At 34.2% G+C, this 12271-nt stretch overlaps 1 protein-coding gene across 1 annotated transcript in view; it reads left to right on the top strand.

Moving 5' to 3' along the window:
• LOC127724150 (E3 ubiquitin-protein ligase rnf213-alpha-like) overlaps positions 1-12271 on the top strand; it is a 157531-nt gene that overhangs the window by 3384 nt on the left and 141876 nt on the right. Inside the window, exons 2-5 of the mRNA XM_052231026.1 lie at positions 1699-2073; positions 2620-2943; positions 5935-6561; positions 8414-8805. Coding sequence (XP_052086986.1) covers positions 1734-2073; positions 2620-2943; positions 5935-6561; positions 8414-8805 — 1683 coding nt within the window. The 5' untranslated portion in view covers positions 1699-1733. The remainder of the gene's footprint in view (positions 1-1698; positions 2074-2619; positions 2944-5934; positions 6562-8413; positions 8806-12271) is intronic.

Raw genomic sequence — 12271 nt, 5'->3', positions numbered from 1 at the left:
AACAAGATGTGACGTCATAATTATTGGTTTGACAACGTTAAAATGAAAGTGAAAGTAAAAGTTAATAATGAATTGTCAGTATCTTTCCAAAATGAATCGACAACACCTCACTGGACATTCGGTACCATTTCAACTGTCTTCACTCTTACTGAGGTACTACTTCTAATTGTGTAGGAATTAGTGTGGGATGTATGGTAGTCGCACATGTAGGGCATTGTGGAAATTGCTTTTAATCTGTATGGTATTTGCGGTTATGGTATACTTTGCATGTTTCAAGTTCATTTTGAAAATAGAGTTGTGTGTTTCTGCGGTTCATTCCATTTTGCGGTAATCTTCTTTGGACCTTGTGTGTGGTAGTTAATCGTTTTCTTTCTTGAATGGGTCGGCAATCTCGGAAATGGGTTTGTAATGTTATCCATGCAGTGTGGTTGTATAGTACAATGCTTGTTTGGCAAAGGTGGATCGTATGGATGCAGGGGTTCACAAAAACAAATTAAGACATCTACACAAGTGAACCAACACCTTCTTATGGTACAGGCTGGTAGAGTAATCAGCATGGATATAGAAGTATGCTGCGGTTGTCTTAAAACCTTGAGAAAATAAAACTATAAAAAGACAACATCCTGTGATACTGCAAGGAAATGCTTTATTCTGGTTTACAGGTTTCACCACTTACGGTGGCGTCTTCAGGACAATTTAATGATAGGAAACAAGTGCTGAAGTACACAAAATGCAGTTCATATGGGTTTACAAAAAGGTTAACAAGATGTGACGTCACAATTATTAGTTTGACAACGTTAAAATGTAGACCAGAATAAAGCATTGCCTTGCAGTATTCCAGGATGTTGTTGTCTTTTTATAGTTTTATTAACTCTAAATATATGTTGAATTTAAATTGGGAAAATCCATCATTTGTTATTAAAAATCAGTTATTCAATAAATTGAAATTGAAGATTTTTATTGTAAGGTCGTAGAAAAAGCAGAATTGCTTTCCAAACCTGAACATGAAGTCATGTCGAAATTTGTTGATGGGTTGCCTGATAAACTTGCATTTTATATCCGGGCATGTAAACCAAATGATGCATCAGACGCTTTGACACTAGTGAAAACAGGCGAGGCATATAGATATAGGGAATGTGACAATACTGTAGCCGCTGCACAAATATTTCAACAAGCCAGTCCGAAATTTCTAGTTTAAACATCAAATGAATCATCTGACAGAGCTCATGAATGACATGAAAACACAAAAACAAACAGACAACAATGTAAAACCACCAGGGGGCTTCAATACTTTTTCTAAAAACACATTTCCAAGCGCAATATACCGAAATTTGCCCTGCTATAAATGTAATGGAATAGGACATTTCAAAAGAAACTTAATTGGAACGGCACGGGAAATCTCTATCCTCAAAACATATATATGCCAGTTATGTACTGAAAATGGACATGTTGCTTTGCAGTGTATTATTTTCGGACAAACAGTTCAAAATAATGACACAACAACAATGCAGGGTCAAATTTGCAGACAAATGGAACCTGCAGGTTCTAAAGATTATCAATTGGTGAATGTAATTGTTTGATTGTTAAATAAAATCCTTACAGCATACTCAACTTTTACTGGTTTTTGTATAATTATGTTACTGCCTCAGTGCCTGCTGACAAAACATAAGATTATGCTTATTTTTTTTAATTTTTCAGATTAAAAATAAAGGCATGATATAAAATCATATACAATGAAGTGTAAAAACACTTTTGATGGGGGAATTTGTGGAGAGGAAATCCCCCAGTCTTCAAAGTTTTGTCTGGCTTGTGGTGGTAAAGTAGCCAATGAAGAGGACACCACTACAAAAGCTTGTCCTCAATGTTCATCTTTGATAACAAAAAGACAAAAATTCTGTTCTGGATGTGGATGGAGAATAGATCCCACCATATTTTTGGCCCCTAAAATTTTATGTGCTGGGAAGGATGATGATGGAAATACATGTGGAGCAGAATTAATACCGGGAGTGAAATTTTGTCCAGAATGTGGCAATGACCAGAGCAAGTTAAATGAACAAGCAAATGGTAAACATGGTATAGAAATTTTTGTTTTTTTATTCATGCCATTAGACATGTTAGACAATGTTAGAAGATTAAATTTAGTAATTTTTGCTTTATTCAAATACAGCTTTTATATATTATTACAGTATATGAAAATTTAGATGGATAAATGATAAACACTATGAATAGTAAGGCAGAGAATTTAACTTCTGATATTATGTAACCTTTTCCAAAATACTGAATAAATACTTTTCTCAGGTTGAATGATGATAAACTTTCGGAAAATTTTAGAGCACATGTTTTATAGTTATATGTTTAAATGGTTTGTTTTGCCATGCTTATTGTGATCATGCTGATGGCATCATATACATTTAGTATCTTTTTCTTACCCCATTGTGCTGCATGGCATCCAGGTGAGGATTCAGACTGGGCGCACCAGGTGCTTGACCCCCCCCCCCCTAAGAGAAGAAAAAATTGCTGCCAATTTTTTGTCAAAATATGTTCCTCTAACTTCTTATTCTCATTATTACAGGCAAAAATTTGTATTACTTTGCAGTCTTTATTTTTATCCTTTTTTAGCTGCAAGAGGTGAATCTGAATCTGTTCCTATAGGAAGACAAAAAGAAGACAGTTCAAGGAAAGATGACCTTGTATACACAAGACGCTCACCACAACAGAGTTCAGGATCTGGTTCTTCAAGTCGTTCAGGTAGTCCAGATGCATGGAGACCACCTGGTATGTTATCGTCCACGCCTGACTCAATGGAAGAGGACACAGTGGAAAGTGACATGCAGAGAGACACTGGTGGTCCTCAACATGAACCTGAAGTATCAGAACATATTGAAGAAAGGGACATGGCAGTACAGAATGACGAAGGTCAAGGTGATGCAGTCAGGAATGAGGGTAAGAAATAAATTTACAATATGATTTCTTATCCATTTAAGTAAGAATTAAGAGGTACTTTTACATTGAGTGTGCACATTCTTATAAATGTTCCAAGCAGTATAACTATGTTTTCATCATTATCATGGTTAGGTCAGATCATGCTGATGTCTGAAAATGTTTTAGATATAGTTTTATATATATGCAAAGGACATAAAGTAAAGTTAATCAATATTAAAATATAAAAAAAGGAATTATCTATTTATGTCCCCCGTGCAACACGTTGCAGGGGGACATAGAAATACCGAGTGTCCCGTCTTGTTAGCTGTCTCCCGTGTACAATTCTTGCCAGATTTTTTTTAAACTTATATCATAGGTTTATATCAGCAATGTCTTCCGGTCAAGTCGAAAATCAGTGCCAATCAATTATTTTTAAAAGAGTTATGCCCCTTGGAAATATTAATTGTATGGAAAATTTGTATAGAAAATTTCAGTGTTAGCACTCTCACATGTACAATTCTTGTCAGATTTTTATGAAACTTATATCATAGGTATGTATCAGGAATGTCTCAGACAAGTTTGAAAATCAGTGCAGATCAATTATTTTTAAAAGAGTAATGCCCCTTGGAAATATTAATTATATGGAAAATTGCATTGTTAGGGCTCTCACATGCACAATGCTTCCCAGATTTTTATCTCGCCTTGACAGTCAAAAAGGGAGACATGGGTAGGCTGTTTCCGGCGGTGGCAGTGGCAGCATCGGCATCAGTGTCAACATTGTATTAGTTTTTGATTAGGTCTAGTTTATGGTGAACCACTATTGGTAGGTCAATGATATTTGGTATGCAGTTGTATTAGCATTGGCACATCTCATTACTATGGAGATTATTTGGTCCACCCCCTCAGTCATGCTCTATTGACTTTGAAACTTTGCTTAATTTACATGTATTAGTTTGTGATTAGGTCAGTTTATATGGAACCACTAGTGGTAGGTCAATGATATTTGGTATGCAGTTGTATAAGCATTGGCATATCTCATTTCAATGGAGATTATTTGGCCCTGCCCCCTCAGTCATGCTCAATTGACTTTAAAACTTTTGCTTAGTTTTCATGTATTAGTTTGTGACATACTTGCCAACCTCTGACAATGAGAAATCATGTCATGACATGACATGACATGTTAAAAAGTGTGTGAAAACGCGTGACGTAGATGCGGACTTTTTCATATGAACAATGTTCATAATTTCACAGTAATCATTATACAAATTTGTCAATATAATAAACAAGAGTCTACTGTAAACTTTCATTGAATTCAACTGTTGCTTTTGAAGCAACATCACTAGGCACATATATATTCAAAACAACTGCCAGTTTGGTTACATTTACTTGATAACAAGGCACAATTGTCAAGTTCTGATCAGAATTCAGTGAAAATTTATTTATAATTGAAAATGCTCTCTCACAGTCAGAATTGGTATTTGGCTGAACTAAAATAGCTTTATCAAGCTTTGAACAAGTGTCATAACAATTTTTTTGCCATCTAAAATGTCATCTTTAATCACTGCCTTTGCTTCCAACAAACTATACATGTTGCTATTGCCTGGTCAAGACTGGGTAGTTCATCAGAAGACAGCTGGTATTATGAGAACTGATCCAACAGTTCAGTTATATTTCCATCTCCAATGACCTGTTGAAATCTGTTGGCCAGATTTGAAACTGAAAAAGAAAAATATTTTATAATTTGATTACCAAAATGAGTCCATTATTGATTAAACATGTTAAATGCCTAATCAAATAGCTACATTGTTGTTCCCCTCTCACATGTATTGTTATGATTGCAACATAGGGTGCACAAATTATGCGTTACTTGTCCCTTGGTCATTTAAACTTATAAATCTTGAATCTTGGTACGTACACATCGTTTTCGCTTAGCAATCTTATCTATAGACGACGGTACAAGCCCTGAAAGCGACCTCTTTCTGTGGACATTTCCCCTAAGTTAATTTGAAAGAAAGATTGTCACAAAATCATAAAAACTAAGCACTAACTACTTACCTTAAAGGGTTTTGCTGTTCGTCCATCATGATAGAATTTAAAACAATGGCGACCAAACAATTACTTTGGAATTCTCGGTATTTATCGTCTAATAACGGAAAATCCAAAGAATCGCGATATCACTAACGACCAAAAAATCAAAACGAAAAAGCGTGTATTTGCATGTAAAGTGGTGAAAAGCGTGTACACGCCATGTGACAAAATCCTCGCGTGTAAACCGTTGAAAAAGCGTGTATTACACGCGAATATCATGTCACTTGGTAACTATGGTTTGTGATAAGGTCAGTTTAAGGGGAACCGTTAGTGGTAGGTCAATGATAGTTGGTATGCAGCTGAATAAGCATCAGCACATCTCATTTCCATGGAGAATATTTGATCCTTACCCCTCAGTCATGGTCTATTGACTTTTGCTTAGTTTACATGTATTAGTTTGTGATTACAGAAGTTTAAGATGAACCACTGCTGTGAAGTCAATGATATTTTAATGAGATTATATAACCCCACCCCCTCATTATGGTTCATTGACTTTGAAACTTTTACATAGTTTACAAGTTAATGTTTGTGTTTAGGTTTGTTTAAAGGGAATGACTTATGAAAAGTCAATGGTATTTGGTATGCAATTGTATTAGCATTGGCACATCTCATTTCCATGGAGATCGTTTAGCCCTGTACTTTCAGTCATGGTTCATTGACTTTGAATATTTGCATAACTAACATGTTAAAGTATTGCTATTTTAATTTCAACATTTGCATTATCAAAATAACAAAAAGGCGAGACATATCTCTGTGATAACAGTTTATCAGAATTGATTTATGGTAAATAATGTTTTGGCCAAACAACCAACTGTCATATATCATACTTTTGCTTTGAAAATACTGCTATAATTATTCAAGACATCATTTGGAGGTTCAAATTAATGAAGTGAGTAAAAATATCAAATAATATGTTTATTGTAGAAAATACCAAAGAGACTGGATCCATGCTTCCCGCTAGTGCTATAAATGAGCCTTCACAGTCACCAGTTAATGATCTGGACAAGAACAATCAACAATCAGAGGCAATGGAAACTGATGAAACTCAGACTGAAGAAAATGCAACTCCTAAAAGTGACAATACTACTGAGGATGATAACTTGAATGACCAATTTACTAAACCAGAATGTCCTCCTCAAGGACCTTCTTTTTCAGAATCAGGTAATCCAGTTACTTCTAATGAGCTAATGGAAATACCAGCAACAGAAACTGTGTTGACAGAGGCTGACAAAATTACAACAAAAAAACTAGTCACAACTCCCCCTGGGAATGAAGAAATTCCTCCTCATAGTTTTGTATCTAATAGTATGGGTAATACAGGTGCAAAAAATAAGGTGCAGCTGCTAGCTCAAACTTTTGAAAAGAATGTCAGTGTCAGAAGTCCTGAGAAAGTTAATAAACCAGTTACAGGATCTGATCAGGAACAAAATAGGGATGATGTCAAGAATGCAAATGTACCTCCTGACTCAGTTGGACCAGGAAATGTAGATACAACTGGAAATATCAAACCACCAGCTACAGAAGACCACAACACTTCAGATAGTCAAGACTGTATGTATGATTTAATTCAAATATATATGGTCCCCCATAAAGGAAAAAAAATATGTTTGTAACGGTTTTGTTTTCCCATCACTTGATATCCATCATCATGGTCCATCTCAAGAGAATCTTATCCACTGAAACCACTAGACTGTCTTTAACCAAACTCGATCTAATGATCCTTTACAGGTATCTGGTATAAATTGAATGAGTCTTGTTGTTGCCAAAAATAGAACATATGGGTAAAATGCAAGTAATTGTCTAAAATCCTAAAAACTAAAATAGATAGAAATTAAAAACCAATTGTTCAGAGAACAATTGAAGGTCTTTCCACCAGTAAGGATCTATTTTGATATGAAAAATATTAAAATTAGGTTTTAAATGTCAATTCCAGCGTCAAATGACAGCTTAATGTACGCTTATTCCAAAAAATATATGGTTTCTATACAAAAAAAGATAAATAAGGGAGATAATTTCTGACTTCCGGTTTAAAAAATGTCACTTCCGGTATTGTTTGATAGTTTACTTGACACTGATTCCAAAAATATATAGTTCCATATACTTTTACATTTATTTAGAACAATAAATAGCTACTTCCGGTTTACAAAAGGTCACTTCCAGTTGGCTTTTTCAAGGTCAAATGGCTTGCAACCTAATGCAAAAAGTCCCATGGCTTTATCATGTATATATATGAGGTAAAAGCAAAGGTGAAAATATAGAACGTCGAATCAACCTTTGACCTTGACCCCAATTTCAAGGTCATGAAACAAGGGCTTCAAATCAAAATACCCTAGGTCTCAATTATATAAGATGAATGAGTTATATCACCATACGTGTAATTTTGAATATGATAGGGGAGAAAACTCCCATTAAATGTCTCCGTACCCTTTTAACTCAAATTTACGTGTTCCGTCATGTCGCAACTAACAATTCTGTAAAAGTATTTTGTTGATATCTTATAAGATTTCTGAAAATTAGTGATAACAAGCCAAAATCAAAATTTTTAACATGACCTTGACCTTTGACCTTGACCTCATTTTCAATTTTATGGTCCAAGGACCTCAAATAAAAAAACCCTAGGCCTCTATCACTTATGGTTTTCCAGTTACAAATACATTTCACATATATCAAATACAAAAGGGGAAATAACTCTCATATGGAGTCTTCGTAAAGCTTCGGTCTAAATAAAACCTAGCATCCTGAGGATATAACGAGCAATTTTAAAAAATAAATTTGTCGCTTTCTTTTACGGTTGCGGAGGAGATCTCATAACAAGAAAAACAGTGTTTGGGGAGATAACTCTTACAAAGAAAAGTGTTCGGTTAAACAGGGTCAGTTTCAAAAGCATATAGACTGTATGATATCTTATATCAAAAAACTAAGCGACATCTTTTGAATCAAAAATACACAGCAAGAAAAAAATTAAGCGGAAGAAAAAAAAAATTATCAGAAGAAAACCAATAGGTCTTTCCACGGAAAGGTGGAAAGACCTAAAAAATGGGTGATGAACTCCCCATTTGCATTTCTGTGGTTGCAAATTCATGCATATTCCATGTGGAGGAGTTAATATCCTCCTGTATTTTTCACTCTACCCAAGTATATAGCCAAGTTCATGTTTTTTTTCTTGCCTTATTTGTTTATAACAGATTCTGATACTTTGCCATTATCAGTCTTCTCTTGATTTGGCTGACGGCAAACTTCACATTTTACTACAGCAACAACCTCACATCAATGCTTCTTTGCGTTTACAAATAGAATGTGAGGCAATTAATTTGGGATAGATAGCCTAATAGAGAACACTTTCTCAGTTTGCATATTCAGTTGAGTATATTGTCATTAGTCTCATTTTATCATTGAATTTTAGGGAAGAATGCACCTCTTCCAGAGTCCTCAAGTAGTGAGAATGATGAAGATGAAGAAGATGAAGAAGAAGAAAAAGAAGGTGCAAAACCAGATCCTTCTATAAAATCAAAAAATCAGAAAAAGAAGGCAAAAAAACGAAGAAAAAAAGAAGAAGAAAAGAAGAAAGACAGGAAAAAACGTAAAGAAGAGAAGAACAAGACTGAAACTGATGGGGCATCTGATGTTTCCAAGAAACAAGACAGGAAGGAAAAGAAGGCTAGAATGCAGACTGATCACAGTGAAGATAGGAAGGTAGAAGACATGGAACAGTTACCAACAAATGAAGAAACAAGACCTTGTGATAAAGAGAACAAAGATAGGTCTAACAATGCCACTGCTTCAGGGAGTGGAGAGGTAAGATAAAAAGTGGGATGCTATACCTGTATCTCTTTAGCTGGAATATGGTTTTCCTTGCATAAATAAAGGACTGCTTCCAGAGTCTTGCTTTAATAAAGAATTGATTACTTTGTGGTTATAATGGGATGTAAATGCCTTGAAAAGGGCACGATTGGTTTAAAGGGTGTGAAGGCTTCATATTAGCAAAGCTTTTATAGCCAAATATAACAACAACAAAAAAAGAACAATTTGATTCCTTTACTTTGATTTGAATGCTAATATGGTTAAATTTAGAGCTAAATTAAGTTTCTCTAGTTCTATGGAAATTTATCCCTTTCCGAACCCATTGTATAAAAAAATTTAATCAACGTGTGGTTGCCAGTGATCTCAGAAGATGATTGGATGAGTTTAAGGGTCATAACCTTTCTCAGCTCACTGGATGCATCAAAATATGCTAACAGGTGTTAATGAAATTGACAACTTTATGGAAAGTGGAAGGCACTCGAAGGGGATTTTAGTTTAGCAAAAAAGGAAAATTTTATTTTTTAATCATTAGAGAAACAGATTCTTACATAGTTACTCGTGGATTATCGAATTTATCCAATCTCAATAGTAAAATTATAAATTTTAAAGTCCTCGCCGAGGCTCGGACTTTAAAATTGATAATTTAACTATCTCGATTGGATAAATCCGATAATTCACTGGTATCAATGTAAGAATCTATATTTATCTTTTCTTTTGCTTTTGATATTCCTATGCATTGATTTAATGATATCATGGAGAGCACATGTAGCTGTGGATGATGGATGTTATGTTTTATTCGTACAAGAAAGAGTTACTTTAAAACACACAAACAAAAACACAAGGCAAAATAGAGGAACCCTTATGAAACATACAATTTTACACCTGTATGTGAAGCAAGACTTAGGTGTACTGTTTCCATTTCCAACTTCCATTTGCTTTGAAAGATTTTGCATAGTTTACATATTAAAATGAGGCCAGTTAATTTCAACAATTGCAATATACTATAAAAATTACATATTGGTGTGACATATATCTGTGTCAACAGCATATTCAATATATAGCATGAAAATATATCATTGTGTTATATTCGACTGGTCATTTTGTATTGTTAGCATTCTCATATTTTTATGCCCCCACCGTAGCAGAAGGGGCATTAAGTTTTACCCTTGTCCGTCTGTACGTACCTACGTACGTCTGTACGTACCTACGTACTTCTGTACGTACGTATGTCCCAAAATTGGTTTCAATCAATTGACCAACCAACCAACCAACCAACCAACCAAAACACCAATTAATCATGTTTCAGAGGGGAAAGACCGTTTAACAATTGTTTTTAAAACAATTGATTTATATTATAAATGTGCACTTTTAACCATTCTAATATACCATATATATCATAAAATGTCTCACTGGCACACACCCACCTCTTTTTTTTCCTCTTCTCTCCATTTATTAGGCCTTTCCACTTTTCTGTGGACAGACCTATTGTATTTGTTCTGATTATTATTTTTTTTTTTCTTCTTCTGCCACTTTTATTTCTTGCGTATAAATTTTGTTTCGCAAGATGTCGCTTAGATGTTTGGTATATGATATCTTCTGTTCTCTAATTTGAGTTTGCCTCAACCAAATATTATGAAACTTTTACACAATGCTTATTTCCACAAAATACAGATCTAGTTTGAATTTTGGTAACGTCACTTTAACCGTTCTAGAGTTATGCCCCTTTATTAATGGAAATATTCCAAAATTTTTAGTTTCCATTCTCTAACTAAAGTTTGCCTCAACCAAATGTTATGAAACTTATACACAATGCTTATTACCATATAATACAGATCAAGTTTGAATTTTGGTAGCGTCACTCTAAACATTCTAGAGTTATGCCCCTTTATAAATGAAAAAAATACAAAATTTTTAGTTTCCTTTCTCTAACTTAAGTTTGCCTCTACCAAATGTTATGAAACTTATACACAATGCTTATTACCATATAATACAGATCAAGATAGAATTTTGGTAGCGTCACTTTAAACATTCCAGAGTTATGCTCCTTTATAAATGAAAAAAAAATGCAAAATTTTTAGTTTCCGTTCTATAACTTAATTTGCCTCAAGCAAATGTTATGAAACTTATACACAATGCTCATTACCACAATACACAGATCAAGTTGAATTTTGGTGGCGTCACTTTAACCATTATCGAGTTATGCCCCTTTATAATTCGAAAAATTGCAAAATTTTTAGTTTACGTTCTGTAACTTAAGTTTGCCCCAACCAAACATTATGAAACCTATACACAATACTTATTTTAATTTTAATCTTAAATTTTCTTTGGTTTATTACATCTATATGCAGGCCATTCATTAGGAGGCAGTACCCGGTACTTTTACACTCCTATGCTACCGCCTAAATGTAGGAATTTTTATATAAGGTATTCATGGAATAAATTGAAAAGTACCACCTACAAACAGGGAAAGTACCAGTCAACATGAAAGATAATGAAAACCCCTGTATATGATCAAGTGTTTTATTGCTGAAAAAAAATCACACAGTGACACAGGATTGTCACATGAAAATTTGTATAATGAGTAAAATTCCCCTTATAATTTTACATCTATCATTGAAATGTCAAGGTAATATACATTAGAAGTATAAACAGAAATCTTTTAAAGTAGCTTATCTTGTTATGTTTTCAAAAATGATGAAAAGTCCAAGTCAATGTGCATGTTTTCAAGCTACAGGCTGACTGCTGTGCAACATTCTATTATTGGCTGGGTTGGATAAAGTCCAAAACCAGCTTAAATTATGGCAGGCAGGGAAAAGGGGATACATAATTAGTGTAATCAACTCCTACAGTAATCAACCCATATCCCTGAAACTTCACAGAAAGAATGAATACTTTTTTTTTTTTTGATAAGTTTAGCACCTGATACTATGGAACTGTTTAGGAATGCTTCCCATTTTTTAAGACTTGGGAACTTGGTCATTTTTCAGCAAAATTTACAAAAAACAGTTCTAAAATTGTGTTATCAATTCCTCTAAAAGTTTTCAGCCCAGATATTTGAGACTTCACAGAGAGTTTGTAATCTTACTGATGTTGTGCAACTTTGATAATGGAGTTGTTTAAAGATTTTCATCCCATTTTCCCATTTTATATTTTAATGTTTAAATGTTTTGTATAGATTATTCTAAATTTTAAGAAACAGTCTATGCCATACCTGCCAACCCTCCTGTTTTGAGCGGGAGTTTCCCGCGCAAACGATGAAATTCCGGAAATCTCCCGCTTGCCAGTCGGCTCCCGCACGAGAGTATAGAATCCCCTGCTTTCAGATATTTTACCTGGAATGACCCGCGTTCCTAATTCTCTGGCTTTTTCATTTACTGTCAATAGAAATAAATAAATAATCGGCGATCATTTGAAAACTTTGGTCAGTAGTTTTTATGTTCGATTTTTAAGTAATCGAAAT

Source organism: Mytilus californianus, unplaced genomic scaffold (assembly GCF_021869535.1).
Source record: "Mytilus californianus isolate M0D057914Y unplaced genomic scaffold, xbMytCali1.0.p SCAF_14, whole genome shotgun sequence".
Taxonomy (NCBI): domain Eukaryota; kingdom Metazoa; phylum Mollusca; class Bivalvia; order Mytilida; family Mytilidae; genus Mytilus; species Mytilus californianus.
Note: the sequence above shows the minus strand (reverse complement) of the source record. Positions and strands in the feature narration are given on the sequence as shown.